At 37.6% G+C, this 19,153-nt stretch overlaps 1 protein-coding gene across 1 annotated transcript; it reads left to right on the top strand.

Annotated features, from left to right (window-relative positions):
- Positions 1 to 6,427: 6,427 nt before the first annotated feature.
- LOC112779323 (type II inositol polyphosphate 5-phosphatase 15) lies at positions 6,428 to 17,898 on the top strand. Its single transcript, XM_029296008.2, has 12 exons — positions 6,428 to 7,655; positions 8,974 to 9,226; positions 12,472 to 13,264; positions 13,810 to 13,934; positions 14,327 to 14,411; positions 14,697 to 14,862; positions 14,965 to 15,002; positions 15,093 to 15,345; positions 16,129 to 16,252; positions 16,354 to 16,714; positions 16,881 to 17,250; positions 17,488 to 17,898. Exons 1-11 carry the CDS (start codon positions 6,875 to 6,877, stop codon positions 17,235 to 17,237), a joined length of 3,336 nt encoding a protein of 1,111 aa, XP_029151841.1. The 5' UTR covers positions 6,428 to 6,874; the 3' UTR covers positions 17,238 to 17,250; positions 17,488 to 17,898.
- The last annotated feature ends 1,255 nt before the right edge of the window (positions 17,899 to 19,153 follow it).

The following is a 19,153-nucleotide window of genomic DNA, read 5'->3' as shown; positions in this document are numbered from 1 at the left end:
ACCAAAAGTAAAATGAATAGAAATGCGTTCTTATTAAATCTCTTTTTTTTTGGATCAATCTCTTTGTTTTTGCGCTACCCATCAGCGATGACCGACTCTCCTTTCGTCATAAGGCGTGAAATTAGACCAAAGAGAATCTTCATAGGAAGTAGTCCCTCAGATTTCGCACGTAGGAGATCGAGACCCCCAGGGCTATGAGGAAAGATGTAGATCGATTGCCTCAGATAAACAACTACATAGAGGGTCTCTACAAGTCTATATATTCTTTTTTATTTCATTCCCCCACCAATGAGGTATGCAAGTTTCACATTTGCAGTGAGCAGCAGGAAGAGCAGTCCGTACCACAAGTTGTACGTTCAGCGATTCTGATATCAAGCTGATGACGCAAGAAAGGATAGCTTCTTTACAATGAAGATAGTCCCTTTGGAACTTAAATAGCTTTTTCATTCTGCCTGGAAGGCAATGGAAGTTGTCTGCGAGTCCTGATAGAAGACCCTATCCCTGCCAACTCACTTGAGAGTGCTCTGAGCTCCAACTTGGTCCAAACCACTTGAATAGGAATGAGATCTTTAATCACCATAGAATAGAATAGTACATGCTTCTCTTCCTCGAACTAATGCGGACACAACGCAGAATCCATATAAATGGACCAAAAAAGAACCCCGAAATAGATGCACACGAATCTCCATATGATATCTTGAAAACGAATTGGAATGCTATCTAGAGCTCTTATAAAGAGAGAGTATGCTTACAGACCCTGAACATCAAGGAAAAGTCAGCTGAGCCGATATGAGAGATGATATGAAAGATAGGGCGTGGAGTCTCGTAGAAAGACAAGAGCCTGGAAAGCTCGATAAAGGCTGTCAGTGGGTAGCGAATAGTAGAAAAGCCTGCCTGATTCTTCGCATCCATCTTCGGCCTTGTGTTAGAAATGTCCCGCGGGACTGAGTTAGTGGTCGAGTCCTTTTTGGTAATTGACACCTGTCGCATTAGTCTCAATTCATATGTTACCATTCATAGTGAAGTAGCCCTCTTTTTTATGTCTGAGTGCCTTATTCCTTTTTCCAAGAATTAACGCACTTCCCTTCGGAGGGCCTTCTCTAATCTAATAGGGGAAAATCCTTCCATTTTCGTCAAATGACCCGGCCCCCCAGGCTCTTCCACCGTCCGGGCTCCCTTTCCTACCTATGCTATGCTCCCCCGACACAGGCCTACCACGCTTCGCGCCTGCGGCGTTTTCGCCGGACGGTCTCGCAAACACTCCCACTCGTCAAAGATGATCATTTAGATAAGTAATGCCCCTAGCTTGCGCCCATGGGAATCCAACTCCGTGCACCTGATTCTATTAGTCATTTCCGATCCTTGCATCAAGAGGATTTCATACCGGCCTTTTCGACTTTCCACTAGCTATTGGAAAGACGAAAATGGTTGTTGTTCGTTCACCTTCCAGTATCCGTTCTGTGCTTGAGGACAGGCTTTGACACCAATTTCTAACTAAGGTCAAGGACGAAGAGAAGATGAGTGGGGTCTTTGTTGGATATTGTTTTACCAACCGTAGACTTTCTATTCTCTTTGTTAACCGGACCACCGCCTACTGCATTCCTGCCCCGGCCTTTCACCCGACATAATTGATTCGTCATAATAAAAATTCAAATAAAACAAGAAATATTTTGAAACCAATCGATAAATTATTACTTTAAACATATTAGTTAGCAAAATAATAAAAATAAATATGTTTATTATTTTTAATTTTTTTATCATTTATTTTTCTGAATTTATTTTCTTGTTAGTTTTCTTTTTACCATGCGTAAAGTGAATTTTTTTTATTGCTATTCAATCTTTGAGTGTTGATAGGTATTGACTTGATTTGATTATATTGATTTTGTATCCAACATATAACTTAGTACAATCAGTTTAGACTCGATTAAATTCGACCTTAATTAATTCGGATATTGTTTATGAGATCGTATAACTCAAATCAAACTCATTATCTAATTAGGTTAATATTAATTTAAAAAGATATAAAATATAATAGTATATATACAATTTTTTTCCCCTTTAATATTAATAATAAGTAGCCTCTCACATAGTCACAGTCACTCATGGTGGTGGATCGGCGACTAGCAACCACTCATCCTCACTCATGGTAGAAATCCCTTCACTCTAATTTTTAAGGTTCAGGTATGTTTATTTTATCCCAAAAATTAAAACTTTGTAGCCATAGACTTGTACAGTGGCAACAAGTTTCAAAATCTAATTACAAAGCCAAAATAGAAGAGATTCTCAAAAAGTTAGAAGAGCTTAGGGAGATAGAGACTAATGGAGAGATTGAGGTTGATGAGCTGGAAAATATGCTAGAGGATGCATATGTTAGAGAAAAAAAGTTATTGGAGAGAAAAAAAAATTGGGTAAAGTGGCTAAAAGAAGGAGATAAGAACACTAAATTTTTTCATCAGTCTTTCCAATCTCGAATTTGCCACAATAAAATATGGAAATTAGAAAGGAATAATGGAGTTATGCCACTTCTTAAGCTGATATTGCCTTGGTTATAGAAGACTATTTTAGAGGTATTTTTTCTTCTACTAATTCAGCTAATCCAAAATTGGATTTCAAAGATTTTAATGCCAAAGTAACCCTAGCTATGAATAGAAGTTTGCTTCCGCCAATTTCAATAGAAGAGGTCAAGCGAGTTGTTTTTAGTGTTAACCCTAAAAGTGCTTCGGGGGAGGATGGTTTTACAGCGAAGTTCTTTCATTACTATTAGGATATAGTAGCCGGGGGATGTGTTTAAAGTAGTGAGAAGCTTCTTTGTTGGAGGTAGAATGCTGACAGGCTTCAACCACACGCAAATTTGCTTAATCCCAAAGGACCAAATGCTAAGAACACATCACAGGTCAGACTTATTAGTTTAGCATATATGGTTTATAAATTCATTTCTAAAGTGCTTGTTCATTGGCTACAAAAAATTATGAATGAAGTAATTAGCCCTAATCAAAGCTCTTTTTTGAAAGAAAAGCTAATTAGTAATAATGCCCTTATAGCTCACGATTGCATGCACTATTTGAAAACCAAGAAGACAGGCTTAAATACTGAAATGGCCCTAAATCTTGACATGAGTAAAGTTTATGATAGAGTGGAATGACATTTTTTATGGTTCATGCTAGAAAAGTTTGGTTTTGACCCTAGATAGAGATAGGTTGGATATAGGAGGTGGTGACTATATTTTCTTACTCTGTTGTTGTTGAAGGTCAGTCTTTTGGATTTTTCTAGCTAAATAGAAGATTCCGACAAGAAGATTCTTTATTGCCATATCTTTTCTTATTCTGTGCAGAAAGTTTATCTTTTCTGTTGAACAAGAAAGATCAAAATCATCTCATCTTAGGTATTCAAGTAAATAGAAGATGCTCTTTCATCAATCATTTAAACATATAGGAGCCCAGGATAAATACTTAGGGATCCCTTCAACGATTAATCGCTCAAAGAGAGAAACTTTGGGGCTATTAAAGAGAGTGTGAGATAAAAAGTCTAGGGTTGGAAACACCATCTATTGTCTACTTCAGGAAGACATGTGCTCATTAAGGCAGTGGAAGAGGCCATTCTTATCTACTCTCTGTCTTGTTTCAGACTTTCAGACACTCTTATTAATGAGATCCACAATATTCTCTCTTAATTTTGGTGGGATCAGAAAGACATACAAAGAAAGATGGTTTGGATTAGTTGGAATGCTATGTCTAGAACAAAGAAGGAAGGAAGACTTGTGTTGGAAACTAGCTAAATAGTGTTGGAAACTAGCTACTCAGCTACAATCACTATTCTAAAATTCTAAAAGGCAAGTACTATTGATACAGTAGTGTTAGAGATAAAAAACTAACCTTTTTGGGGCTGGAAAAGCCTGCTAAAGGCCAAAAAGTCTTGGAAAAAGGCTTGTGTTGGAGAATTGCCAATGGAAACAGTGTCAAAGTCTTCCAGGACCTATGGGTAGCTCCTTCCCATTCGTTTCTTGTCTTCCCCAATTCAGTCATCAACCAATAAAATCTTGCTATAGAGTGGGTGAATGAACTAATTTTGCCAAGCAATTAGTGAAATAAGGATTTAATCAGCAACGTTTCTCTCTCTATATATGGCTAACTGTATTCTGTTAAGAAATATTAAGGAAGGAGATGATTATTTAATTTGGGCCAAAACTAAAAGTGAAAAATATGAAGCTAGTTCAAGTTACCAAGTTGCCTACCATATTTACCATTCTCTTATTGAACTTTGCTCAAAATTATTGTAACACAAACAAACTTGGACAAAACTCTAGAAATTGTTCCTAGTCCCTAGAATCAAATTCTTCCTCTAGCGATGCTTGCATGAGAATTTACTGGTCCTCTAAAACCTCCATTGTCGTATTCCGACCATTCCCCCTCTACCATCGTTGTAGTCTGGAACTGAAATCATCATTCACTGTTTGTTCTTTTGTTCAAAATTAATAGAAGTACGGGCAAGAAGTTCACTACCTAGGCTGATTTCTAGAGATGAGACTCTCTCCTTTTGACAGATATGGAAGGATAGCGCTGGAAAGCTAAAGAGAAGCAGGAGCAATAAACATGATTTGTAGATACTGGCAAATCTGAAAGTTAAAAAACTGATTCACATTCGAAAACTGTTCTGAGGAGACAACACAGATTCTAGAGTCTTCTAACAAGCTCCTACAAGACATGCAATCTCACCTGCCTTGATGTTTCCTTCCCTAATGTTCCCATTTTCTTCTTCTTTAATTTTGCTTCTGGTTTAGCTCATGTTTGTGCTTTTGGGAAATTCCCTTTCTTGTGTTTATTATCCTAAATATGGACAATATCTATTTTATCCTTATTGAATAAAATATCTTAAGGGTTAAGTACGATTTCGGTCCCTAAGGTATAGGCAAAAAATTTTTTTCGTCCTCAATCTTTTTTTGCATACAAAATTGTCTCTAAAATTTAACGTGGTTTTAAAATTGTCCTTTTTAATTAAATCTTAAATTTTATTACCAAATTATACCTAACAAAAACAATTATAAAATAAAAAAAAGAAAAAGATAGAGAAAGAGTTTTGGAGTTGTGAGAGAGAAGTAGAACCACGGGGAAGGGAAAATGGTGGTGAGGGAAGCAGCGACAGCGACAAGGTAGTGGCTGTGGTTGTCACTGACGCTGGTAGCTGCAGGAACAGAAATAGAGGTCGCGACCTTTGTCACAGTGGAGGAAAGGAGAGAGGGGAAGAAGAAGAAAAATGGGAAGCTCACCGGTGGTTGGGACAATGGGGCATGCGGTGGCGAATCAGCGGCGGCAGCGAGCTTGTGGAGAAAAGAGGCCGGCTTCGGCGGTCTGTGTTCAATGGGAGAATTGATGGCGAGCATGGGTGAACGACTAGATTGAGGAGGGACGAAGGAAGGAGGTGTCACGACGGCCTGGGCGGTGCTAGGGTTCGTAGGTGTTGGGTTCGCGGAGGGGGGAAGAGAGAGGTGGAACCGCGGAGATGGAGGTTACCTCGGCGATGGATAATGGAGAGAGAGAGAGAGATGTGGCGGCACTGTGATGTGTTCTGGCTTTCGAAGGACGGCGATGGTGGGTGGCAGTTGGGAGGAAGAGGAAGAAGAAAAGAAGGGGAGTAAAGAGGGTAGAACCGGCGCAATGAGGGTGGCGGCGGCTGGAGGTTGGTTTGATGGCTTCTGTTTCTCCTGCTTGTGATTTTGATTCTGTTTTCATTGTTGCTGTGCTTCTGATTCTGATTCTATTTCTTTGAATTCATTGTTATTGCGTTTCTGATTTTGTTCTTCTTCTGATTTCATTGTTCTTTTGATTTCTTGTGTTCTTCTGATTGTGCAACTCATGATGAAGAAGAAGAAGAAGAAGAAAAAGAAGAAGAGATGCTGTGATGGAGAAGAAGAACAGAATATTTTGGTGAAAAAGGAGAATGGTATTTTGGTTCGAAGGATGATTTTAAAACCAAGTTAAATCTTAGAGATGATTTTGTATGCAAAAAAGGTTGAAGACGAAAATTTTTTTTGACACATACCTTAATGACCAAAATCGTACTTAACTCATATCTTAGCTTTGAAAAAATAAAGGCAAAATATAACTAGAAATGACAAAAAAAAAAAAATCACAGCACGACGGAGAGGCTAACGGAGACCAACATGTTAACTAATGGATTAAGATAAATTGAATTGAATTTTGCAATTTTTTCTTCTACAATATATTGTCATAACATAAACGTAAAAGGGATAATTTTTTTTATAATTTTTTAGGGTTAAAATGATTTATTTATTATATTAAATTTGTGTTTGAATTATATTTGATTTAATATATTTAATTAAATTGTACATCCAATTTTATTATAATTGTACTGATTTTTTTTAAAAAAATTAAAATTAATATTTATAAATACCTACAGGTATCATTCTCCCTTGCGGAAAAAAAAAGGGAAACCCAAAGCAAAAATAAGATGATGATGGGATACATTTTACTAGAAGGTGGAAAGCCATTGCCATCTCTACATACAACAAACAGGTAACAACGTAAAGACAAAAGAACATACCTAAAGAAAAGTAAGGCAAGGCATGTTGTGTTGTGCTCGAACAAACAACCGGGTCAGCTCACAGCTCACAGCTCACAGCTCACAGCTCACCTGTCCAAATTCCACTTTCACTTCTCAAATCTCAATTATTCCCACTCTCCCTTCTTCCTCTCCCAGTCTCCCCTTTTTTCTCCCAACCAATTTCAACTCAATCCAACACTCTCAGCAAAATCCCCACAAACAACGCCGTTTCCCCACAAACAACGCCGTTTCATCCTGCCTCTGGCTCTATCCCTATATTTCCTCCGATCCTCGCAATAGCAACTAAACGACAATAATGGATCCACCTTTCAACCAAAACGACGTCGTTTCATCCTCACACACTCGCCACCACCACTCTCCCACCCTTATGTACTTCCCTTCTTCCGATGACGACGATGATAACGACGTCGTTACGCCCTCAGCTGCTTCCATCCACTCCACCACCAAGCGCCTCGACTGCATGCTCCAGTTTCTCGACCGCAAGCTCTCCACCTCCACCGCTCCCTCCTCCGACCAAAGTAGCAACCGCCCGATGCGGGAATTCGTCTCCCGAGGCGGCGGCACAGGAATCTTCCGCCTCCCACCCCGCGCGGCGGTCCATCCCTTGCGGCCGCCTAGTCTCGAACTCCGGCCTCACCCTCTCCGCGAGACGCAGGTCGGTCGGTTCCTGAGGGCAATTTCCGGCACGGAGTCGCAGCTGTGGGCGGCATCGGAATGTGGCGTGAGGTTCTGGAACTTCAAAGATCTGTATTGTTCTTGGGAAGAAGGGGATGGAGATGGAGAAGGAGGAGGAGGATGCAACGTTAGGGTTGGGGACGAAGAGAGTGTGCCGTTTCGGGAATCAGTATGGACGTCGGCGGCGATGTGCTTGGTGGCGGACGATGGGAACAGAGTAGTGTGGAGCGGGCACAGGGATGGAAGAATAAGGTGCTGGGTGATGGACGGTGGTGATGGTGACGGTGATGGTGATCGTGTGGTTTTGGAGGATAATAGGAAGTTGAGGAATCCTTTCAAGGAGTGCTTGTCTTGGCATGCTCATAGAGGACCTGTTCTCTCCCTCACTATAACCTCTTACGGTGATCCTCCATTCTTCCGTTCTTTACTTTTCAATTTATTTATTTCTGCTTTTAAATTTTATTTACTGTTGATATCCAATGAGGTGTTGGACTGCTAGTTCATGGATAAAAGAGTGATATACCGATGGTTCATATGAATTAAGCTCTCTATTATTTCCTGCGTGACAATTCCTGAACACGATGTGGTCATAACTCAACCATATTTTTAAAATGAAAAAAAGAGAAGAGTGATCAAAATTTTTTATGGCGTTTTTAAAATGTTTTTCTTTAGCTTATATTTTTTGGAATAAGTTTAGAAATAATTTGCATTGTTAATTACAATTATAAGAGGTCATCTAAAATGTTTCATATATTTAGAAGAGACATATAAACATTGAAAATTGCTAGTTTGTAGTTTCAATATCACCAAAATAGTCTTTTCATCATTCCGTTACTAACGATGTCAAAATTTGTTGATGTGACACGTTAAGTGATACCACAATACATACCTAGTAGTCCTAATTGGCGGCTAACATAATAAGTTTATGAAATTAAATCAAATCAACCCTAAATTGAGGGATTCCAATGCCTCAAGTTCTCCTCTCAATTAGGTTTTGATTTGATCTAATTTCATAAACTTATCATGTTAATAGTCAATTAAGACTTCTATGTGTGTTGTAGTATCACTTAACGTGCCACATTAACAAATTTTGGCGTTGTCAACAAAAAAAATGACAAAGGACTAATGCGATTAATTTAAAATCTTTGAAGGATGAATTTGATTAAAAAATTCTTTCAGGGACTAATTTGGAGAATGAGTGATCTTTCAGAAACTAATTTGACTATTTACTCTTTTTTTAATATGTTACACATATGTTGTGTCCCCGTGTCTAAAAACAGTTTGCAATCCCGTGGCAGAGTCGGTGTAGCTTAAGACATTGTATACTTGTATTAGGAACCTTCTTGATTATAATACTAATAATAAAAACTTTTCATTAAGACAGAAGAATAATACAAGATAGAAAATAAGGGTATGTTTGGTTTGTATTTTCATTTTTCATTTTCAATGTTTTTTGTTTTCAGAATTTTGTAAAGGAACATCCTTGATAATAAATTGTTATAATAAACAAAAAGAAGTTATTTTAAGTTGTGATACATTGTAGTGTTAGTAACCTAAATGGATACATACTTTCTGATATTTAATGTATGGAAAACTATTGATATGAAACAGAATAAATTGACAGTGGTCCTGGTTTTCATTGATGAATAAAAATTCACGTGCTTGTTATGATACATTGTTTTTTCTTGGTCTTACTTTCCATTATTGACTTGAATCCAGGGGATCTGTGGTCGGGTTCGGAAGGAGGAGCTATAAAGATATGGCCTTGGGAAGCTCTTGAGAAATCTATTTGTCTTACGAAGGAGGAGAGGCATATGGCTGCCATTATGGTGGAGAGGTCCTATGTTGACTTAAGGAGCTATCTGCCAGCAAATGGCTCCAATAACATGCTAACTTCAGATATAAAGTACTTGGTATCTGATAATTCAAGAGGCAATGTTTGGAGTGCTGGTTATTTTTCATTTGCTTTGTGGTAAGATTTATGTTCTATCCTCTCTTGGTTTGAGCATTGAACATTAGTTTAGTACACACACAGATAGAGTGAGAGAGAGAAATAGATAGATTTTCAAGTATGCTTATAATTAATATTTTTTTTCCTATCTTAGGTTTCAACATTTCATGTATAGACAGATAGTACATATTTGATATTTGTAACATTATTTTAGGAGAATATTTGAGATGTGTCACTGCCTCCACAATCCATGTTAATATGTGAAAATAGAAAGAATGATTGTATTTTAGCATAACTACAAGTTAGCAAGGTTCAAACAATACTACAATAGTTACTGTTGTAGTAGCTTGATGACTTACTTAAGCACCAGTAAGTCTTTTTACTTTCCTAACTTCTAAAGCATGCATCATTGTTTGACTACTGTAGAATAGATCATCAGTTTTGCTAGTTACTTACTTTATTTCTAACACCTTTGACAGAGTGTTAATGGAATATGTTGCTAGGATTGTGATAATGGCCCATAAGCCCACTAGAGCATATCTATACCAATTTCTATGGAGAGTTTTTGATGGCAAAAAGGAAATTTTAGTTCACAACTATTACATTGGCAATATTATATAGGACTTAATGCTCAATGGTAAAAAAAGAGGTGGAAAAGAAAATAAGCTAAATGTTCTTCTACAGATGAGGATGCCAAAATGGGCGAGTTGATACACTATGCAAGATAGGATTTGGAATGATAAATTAGAGAGCAAGCTAGGATGGAGGCAGTTATAGAGGTATAGAGGAACTTATGCAATCTTGCCTTACATGGTCTTGACATGTTTGGAGAAGGCCTTTAGAGGGCCTATCAAGGAGTGTATTAGATAGAGAGTAGTGTTTAAGCTAGGGACACTTGAAAAGCCATAGGTGAAATTATTAAGAGAGATTTAAATAGTAATGGTATGAATATGATTTATGATAGACTGATAGAGCATTGTGGAGACTTGATTTATGTATATGATCCCACCTATTGGAACATGACAAATTTATCGCACTGCCATTAGATTAGCTATGTTGTATGGAACAATGTGTTGGAAGGTAAAGGGTAAACATAAACATAAGTTTAGTGTGGACAAAATGAGGATGTTTTTATGGATGAGCAGTCATACGCATATGGATACAAGAAAGAATGAGGATATATGAGAGAAAGTTGGAGTAGCACTCATGTTGAAAAGATAGTGGAATCTCTTATAAAGTGGTTTGGAAATGTGGGGAGAAAGTTGGCGGAGCATCTAATAAGAAGGGTGGATCAGATGGACAACAGGCTAGTGATTAGGGATAGATGAAGACCTAAAAAGACTATGTATGAAATGGTCAAGTGAGATCCTTGTGTGAACAATCGCATTGAAGACATGATACATGATAGTACACAATGGCATTGTTTGATCTATAGAGCAGACTCCACCTAGTGAGATAAGGCTTTGTTGTTCTGTATAGTTGTTTTCTAGTTCACTTTGTACTACATGAATAAGTATTTGTGAAGAGTGTCTTAGCAACAAAAGCAATGACCAAACCTATTCTTACTAGGTTAAAACAAGGGTAACTGTGTATATAGTCACCCACATATTTGCACAAAAATGATCTCTTTCTTAGATCCATCTCTGTTTGTATGTGCCAAAGATGTTTTGTCTAAATAATTTAAAATTCAGAGTTTGATCCTTGCAATAATGAAGTTAAATTTTGGCTCATGGTAAAAGAGCAGAATGTTGGAGTATCTTGGGTGTAGAAAGTTAATACAGAGGTGAAAATTGGAGAAAACATCTTACGAAAAGTTAAAAGTTTTAAGTATCTTGGGTGCATCATACAGGATAATGAAGAGATTAAACAGGATGTAAATCATAGGATCTAAGCAGGTTAGTCAAAATGGCGGAGTGCGTCTGGTTTTATATGTGACAAAAAAGTGTCTTTAAAACTTAAAGGTAAATTCTATCGTACTGCTATCAGACCGGCTATGCTTTATGGTACAAAGTGTTGGGCGGCCAAAGGGGAACACGAACATAAGTTAAGTGTGGCAGAGATGAAGATGTTGAGATGGATGAGTAATCATACAGATTAGATAGAATTAGGAACAAAGATATAAGAGAGAGAGTTGGAATAGCACCTATTGTGGAAAATATGGTAGAATCGCGTCTCAGATGATTTGGATATGTGAGAAGAAGACCGACAGAGCACTCAATTAGGAGGGTGGATGAGATGGAAGATGGACACGGGATGAAAGGCAGAGGAAGACCTAGGAAGACTATCCATGAGGTGGTCAAATGAGATCTACATGTTAACGATCTTTTTGTAGACATGTTACATAATAGAGCTCAATAGCGTCGTTTAATCTATGTAGATGACCCCACCTAATAGGACAAGGCTTTGTTGTTGTTGTTTTTTTGTTGTTGGTAAAAGGGTAGTATGTCTATACTTTAGGCAAAAGAAGTATTGTGAGAAAAATGCATGCTAAAGATGTCGCAACTATTCATCATGCTAAAGAGCAATAGCACCTGCCTAACTACTTAAACTTTGAGGATAGTTTTTGTTAACATGATACTTGAAATACAAACTTATTTAGGAGACTTTTTTTGTCCTGTTGATTAAACTTTAATACAGTAGCCAAAGGTATCTGAAGCACACCTATATAATTCCTTTTGCATATTTCAACTCCTTTTACTTTGCACTTACATAATTCTTTTTATATATTTCAATTCTCATTTCTTTTTCTTCATCTTTTTCTTTCTACATCAAATGTTTTTCATATGCTCCAATCTATCACCAAGAAGATAGTGGTTAGAAAGCTAGAAACATCTGGATTAGTAGAGTAGCCAAAGATATCTGGATCAAGTTAGATATGTTTTTTGGGCTGTTATTATTTTTTCTTTGCTAGGATCTGGTATCAAGAACAAGACCTTGATCTTAGATAATTTCCATGAAATTAAACTTCAAAATATGAATGGAGGGGGTTATATATTTAGGTGTTCTTATGGTGCAACATACCCATTCCCGTGTGTTCTTTTTAAAATTTTTATTTTTAAATCTGATGCATGTTGCCTACTTGTTGGTGCCCTATGTGTATAGAATAGAGTAGAGAGGGAGAGAGAAAAAAAAGCATAACTAGATAGAGACTTCTTTGTTGTTTGATCCTTGCATTCTTTTATATGCATAACGTATGCTTATCTCAAGTTTAGTGTGTGTATATTTGTATATGTCATTTTAATATGCTAGCAATTGATAATATACAGGGATGCTCGTACAAGAGAGTTACTGAAAGTTTTCAATACAGATGGCCTAATTGAGAATAAGTTGGAGGTATCCTCAATACAAGACGTTTCAGTTGACCTCATTTCAGCTTCTAGGAAAGACAAAACACAAAGTTCCATTGGGTTCTTTCAGCGCTCACGCAATGCCATAATGGGGGCAGCAGATGCTGTTCGTCGAGTTGCAGCAAAAGGAGGCTTTGGGGATGATAATCGGAGAACTGAAGCACTGGTGGTAACAATGGATGGAATGATTTGGACAGGGTGTTCGAGTGGCTTATTGGTTCAGTGGGATGGAAATGGCAATCGTATACAGGACTTTTTATACCATCCATTTGCTGTTCAGTGTCTGTGTACGTACGGCATGCAAATTTGGGTAGGTTATGTGAGTGGTACTGTCCAGGTGTTGGACCTGAAGGGTAATCTGATTGGGGGATGGGTTGCTCATAGCAGTCCAATTCTAAACATGACGATTGGATCTGGTTACATATTTGCATTGGCTAACCACGGTGGTATACGTTGTTGGAGCATCACCTCCCCAGGACCTCTTGATGGCATATTGCGATCAGAATTAAGTGGCAAAGAATTTTTATATACTAAAGTGGAAAATTTAAAAATATTGTGTGGCACTTGGAATGTTGGACAAGGGAAAGCATCTCAAGATTCCCTTACTTCATGGCTAGGCTCTGTGGCCTCAGATGTTGGCATTGTTGTTGTTGGGTTGCAGGAGGTTGAAATGGGTGCTGGATTCCTGGCGATGTCTGCAGCTAAAGAAACTGTAAGTCATTATGTTTTGCATTTTAAAATATAAAATTTGTATTTCTCTATTATTAGCATTCAGCAGAATTATGGGTTTGTTAAATAAGCAATGATGTGCAACACTTCTTGTATTGAACTATATTTAATGATTTCATCTCATAAGGTTTGAACTTTTAATAGTTTTAAATTTAGTAATACTTGTGGGACATGTGGGTGACAGTTAACGTTGATGGCTTGTGAGCATAGTTCTTTTTTAATCTGTTTTTACCATTCCTTAGGTTCCCTGGATAGTTTTAGTATCAGGAATGTGTTCCAACACATTGATCAATCCTATTTCCGTCATTGGTATGGCTAGGAATGGGACAGTGACTTATGAATTACTCTTGTCCAACTATTTCATACTATAAAAATATATTGTTCAACGTATGTATCTATGGTTGATTGTTCATGTGATGTTATGTTTATTGTATGTCACTATGTCCATATATGCAGTAAAGAGTATAATTTTGGCTAACTATTCATGTTAATCGACACAATCTGATCCCTAACTCTCAAAACATATAGGTAGGATTAGAGGGAAGTTCTGTTGGGCAGTGGTGGCTGGATATGATAGACAAAACATTGGATGAAGGTTCAACGTTTGAACGTGTTGGATCCAGGCAACTTGCCGGCATGGTCATTGCTGTGTGGTGAGCATCTGAGTAACAATCCAGTGAGCTGTGAAGCATTTAATATGTCTGGAATGATACCTATTGTTTGTTACGAAGCAATATGATATCTATTAAGCTTAGCAATTTGAAAGTTTATTTGTTGAAGCAATATGATATCTATTAAGCTTAGCAATTTGAAAGTTTATTTGTTAAACCTTGTGTACGTTATTGTCTACTTTGAGTACTTTCTTTCCCACTTGTTAGAAATGCCATTTAGGTTTGAAATATATGGATACCTATTTAATATTTGGTCTACTTAGTATATACTGAAATGAAATATGACGAAAGTCCTGATTCAGTTTGAACATGTCATTACTATTTTTAACTTGTAGGGCTATATACCAATAGTAGTTAGTTTTCTTCTTTTGCAGGGTTAAAATCAACATCAGATTTCATGTGGGGGATGTTGATGTGGCAGCAGTTCCATGTGGCTTTGGACGAGCTATTGGCAATAAGGTAGGTCTGCATTGTCTGCTCTGCTGTTTTGCTTGGTAGGCTAGTTTACTCTAATTTTCCAGAGTTATGATAGGGTTTAGCATTTATAGAACATGAATCTGACATGTATAATGTTACAAATTCTACGGAAAAGATAGACTATTCATTATTCAGAAAATCGTGTTTAAATTTTGACTGTGTCCTATTTTCTTTATTTAGTACTTAAAATTGCTTAAAAATTTATAACAAACTCAATGTGCCTGTTTGGATATTCTGATCATTGACATGGAAATGGTTTGCTTACAGGGAGCTGTTGGTTTGAGGATTAGAGTATATGATAAAATAATGTGCTTTGTTAATTGCCACTTTGCTGCACATTTAGATGCAGTCAACCGTCGCAATGCAGATTTTGATCATGTGTACCGAACAATGTCCTTTGGCCGGCCAACAAGCCTATCATATACTGCAGCTGGTACCTTGCTGTGCCTATTCCTGTTTTTCTCACTTGCCTTATCCATGTATTTATTCTGGCCTGTTTATAGATATGGCTTGCCATTGGTCCTTTCTATTGCAGCTGGCACTTCATCTGTTCCGATATTTCGTGGCACAAATGTATGTACATGCTGACACTTTATTCTTTTACATAATCATTATGCACTCAGTCAGTCTGATGAAGCATTGATTCTTGAGAATAATTTCCAGTCCGCAGAAGGGATTCCCGAATTATCTGAGGCAGACATGATTGTATTTCTCGGTGATTTTAATTATCGTCTTGATGGCATTTCATATGATGAGGCAAGAGATTTTGTTTCTCAAAGATGCTTTGATTGGCTTCGAGAAAGGGACCAGCTTCGAGCAGAGATGGAAGCTGGCAATGTCTTCCAAGGAATGCGTGAAGCAGAAATAACTTTTCCTCCGACGTACAAGTTTGAACGACACCAAGCTGGCTTAGCGGGTTGGTTTTCTCCCTTAAATTCACACTCTTCACTTCTGTTCTGCTATCATAACATCTATGGATGTGGTCGGGTGCAATGAGATGGGTTCTTTTTATTTACAGATCCACATATCAATTCAATCCCTCCATTTTCCAGTTAAAGGGTTGAAAATGATAGTCTAGTTAAAAATAGATGCCTTGGATTGCTACATCTTACTGTGTCATTGAATTTTGACAAATATTGCACTCCATGTTAAGTACCTTGATTTTCCACTTTCCTTAGGTACTTACCAATGGTATCAAAGTCCTTGGTTGTCGCATGGATAGGCTGGATTACAGTGAATACCAAGTACTGATAGTCCTTAGCGAAATGGTTACCATTGGGTTAGTGTCGATAGAGTGAAGCGGTAACTACTTTGCTACCAGCTCAGTATTCGGTATTCACCTTAATCCAGCCTATAGGTAGCCCTTTCCATGACGCCGAAAACCAAGGCTTTGATACCATTGTTAAGTATCTAAGGAAAGAGAAAAACCACTCCTTAAAAGCTAGCTTTCCATAGATACTTAACACTCCAATTATTGAGTTATCATTAGCATGCACATGATACAGTATAAGACAATAAAATAAGGATGAAAGAACCTAGATGCATATAAGGTTACCATTGCAATCACGCATAAGTACAATGATTGCTGTTTTCTTTGGCGAATTAGTTCAGGTCACAAATGCTACTGTTTATTTATGAGTTTTCTGTCATCAGGCTGCCGCAATGTTAAAAGATATGACTTCGAATTGTTTATTTGAAGGGTATGATTCCGGTGAAAAGAAACGCATCCCTGCTTGGTGTGACAGAATTTTGTATCGTGATAGTCGCTCATCCTCAATGGCTGAGTGCAGTTTAGAGTGCCCCATTATCGCTTTTGTATTGCAGTGAGTTCTTCCATTTATGTATATGTCTAAAACACCCTGCCAGAAGGACTTTATTGCTATTTCAAATTTTGTTTTAATTAATCCCTTCTCACCTTCAATAGGTACGAAGCCTGCATGGATGTGACAGATAGTGACCACAAGCCCGTGCGCTGCATATTTTCGACGGATATTGCTAGAGTAGATGAGTCCATCCGGAGACAGGAATTTGGAGAGATTATTGAATCAAATGAGAAAATTAGATGTCTATTGAAAGAGTTATGCAAGATTCCGGATACTATCATTAGTACAAATAACATAATCCTTCAGAACCACGACACTTTAATTTTGCGCATTACAAACAAATGTGCTGACGAAGACGCTTTTTTTGAAATGAAATGTAAAGGCCAGCGTACCATTAATGAGGATCAGAAGCTGTCTAACCATCAGTTGAGAGGTTCCTTTGGCTTCCCAAGGTGGCTTGAGGTAATATTCTTAGTTCAGAACTTATAGTTTATATAAAATAGTTTTGGCTGCAGAGTATTATTCTTTCTTTCTATTAGCAATGTCCATATAGTGACATCAAAGAAGCAATGTGGTCACCTTGGCAAAGTTGTCCATCTAGTGAATAACATGCACATCTATGATTCAGGTAATTCCTGCAACTGGATTGATAAAACCAGACCATATTGCTGAGGTATCAGTGCACCATGAAGAATTTCAGACTCAGGAAGAATATGTTGATGGCATTGTACAAAACTCCTGGTGTGAAGACTCCAGAGACAAAGAAGCTATTTTGTTTGTTAAGGTGCATGGCAAGTACACTACCCAGACAAGAAATCACCGCGTCCGTGTTCACCACTGCTATTCATCCAAGAAAAGTCCGATAGGCTCTCAACCAAACAGCTCCAGGCCTGTCCAAGGAGGTGTACTGCACCGTTCCGATTTTCAACGCTTGAGCAGTTCATATGATGTTGTTGACCAGCTACAAAAACTGCATAACCCTTAAAGTAACAACTGATGTGAGTGTCTGTATATTTAATGGGTGCAGAAAACCAAGAAAAAAAGGAAAGGGATAATTCTTGTAATGAGTTCTGGTTCACTTGTTCAGGTTTCAAAACGTTTTTTATAGAAAAATAAAAAATTGAAGATTCTAATACTTTACAAGTGTTTCTAATTTCTATGATACTTGTAAGCAAATGTCTAATTTTATAAGCATCTTTATTTAAGGTTAGTGATGGGTTGTTTTGTTTTCATAGGGAGCTTGATGTTCAACTTGTAATCATCACTCATCAGTCAATTGAACTGTACAGAGAAAGCAAATGCAATGCAAGTGAAGCAAGGCAACATTGTTTTAGATTCATTATTGATTTATTCAGAGACTTCCAATTTATTCTGTAAATGAGTACGTTCTATACCGCAAATAGCAACTGACAGGGAAATCCGGTGTCATGTTAATGTGTTCAGTTATCACCGCTATTGTTGAGTTTGCCTTTCGGGTGATAGGTGCTTCCAACATATATTCCGAGTTTCTGTTATCCCACTATTTGCCCGGAATTTTGTTTCATGGAAGTTTATTTTGGTAATAGGGCTTCCAGATGTGTGTAACCTGGATTATTTTGATCACCTATGTAATATTAATAAAATATAATGTAATTTTATAATTCAAATATAATATTTAAGGAAAATGAAAAATCTTAAATAATCTTTTTAATTACCATAGGATGTGTTCTGTGGGTTACTTTTGGACTTGAACGTGAGGTTCAGACTCCTTTTGGGCAGCGTCCGACTTCTGTTGGGGTCGAGGTGCCATCGTCCGAGTTTCTCGTGAAGAGATGGGGATGATATCTGCAAAGAACTCTGATGCTTATGTTAGCAAGGGTTTTCAGCAGGTTTTTAGTAAATTGGAGTTTGAATATACTTGAGGGTGTCAGTGTATTTATAGTAGAATTGATAACCACCTTTTAGAGTAGTTCCACCTTTGTTGGTGGATGACCGTTCTCTTTTTCTAGGGAAGTCGTTGAGATCTCCCTTCTAGATAAATGAGAGATATCTTAGGAGTCGATTACTTATTTAGATAAGTAGAGCTAGTCTCTTTATTGCCGTACCTGACCTCATCGAGGTTGGGTAGATGTGGATTGTGTTGTATCTCTTAGTTGGGTTTTATTCATTTTGGGCCTGGCTAGCATTTTTAGGCTAAGGTATAAATAGTTCCCCTACTTGAGTTCGAGCTTTATGAGGTCGGACTCGAGCATATGTAGTAGATCAGCATGGTCTTTTGTGTGTTAGGGTATCACATCGGGCACACCGCCTTTCTTAGGGCAAAGTTGGGTACTCGATGTGTTTTTACAAACTTGAGGCATCACGTCTTTTCGTAGTCCTTTGCACGTTTTCTCTAAGGTTACTTTGGTAACTGTACATGTCATAAATGAGGGGCGTGAAATTATTCTTTTGCCCTTAATATCTTATAAATACCCAAACTCTTTCTCTTTCTTCTTTTTCGCTTCTTCTAAAACGTTTTTGCTCATCACTCTCCCTTTCTTCAAACTTTTCATCTTCTTCATTACAACTTTTCAAGGTTTCTCTATTTTGATTCTTTGCTTTGCGTGGAACGTTCGTGTACTTGCTGTTTTCGTGTACTCTTTTTCGCTTTGCGTTCCCCTCAAGGTTGGTTCTTTTAACCCTTGAACTTCACTTTCTGTATTCTTGTGTTCTGGGTGATATGCTTTTGTTTTGAGTCACTTTTTGCTATTATTGCTGAAGGAATGACAATGATTCTTTGTTTTGTGGTTCTGCATTTTTCCTTATATGTCGAAAATCAATCTGGAGAATTTGCTTCTTTGCTTGGACTTTAGTTGTTGTTGCTGTGAATCTGAGTGTGGGGTTTTACTCTATGTTGCCCCTAAATGGTGGTGTTCCTGTAAG

This window comes from Arachis hypogaea, chromosome 19 (genome assembly GCF_003086295.3).
Source record: "Arachis hypogaea cultivar Tifrunner chromosome 19, arahy.Tifrunner.gnm2.J5K5, whole genome shotgun sequence".
Classification (NCBI taxonomy): Eukaryota; Viridiplantae; Streptophyta; class Magnoliopsida; order Fabales; family Fabaceae; genus Arachis; species Arachis hypogaea.
Note: the sequence above shows the minus strand (reverse complement) of the source record. Positions and strands in the feature narration are given on the sequence as shown.

Coding starts and splice junctions, on each gene's coding strand:
- LOC112779323 (XM_029296008.2), top strand. CDS start 6,875: ATGGATCCACCTTTCAACCAAAACGACGTCGTTTCATCCTCACACACT. Junction 13,265..13,809: donor TGTCTGCAGCTAAAGAAACT/GTAAGTCATTAT, acceptor CAAAACATATAG/GTAGGATTAGAGGGAAGTTC. Junction 15,003..15,092: donor CGATATTTCGTGGCACAAAT/GTATGTACATGC, acceptor AATAATTTCCAG/TCCGCAGAAGGGATTCCCGA.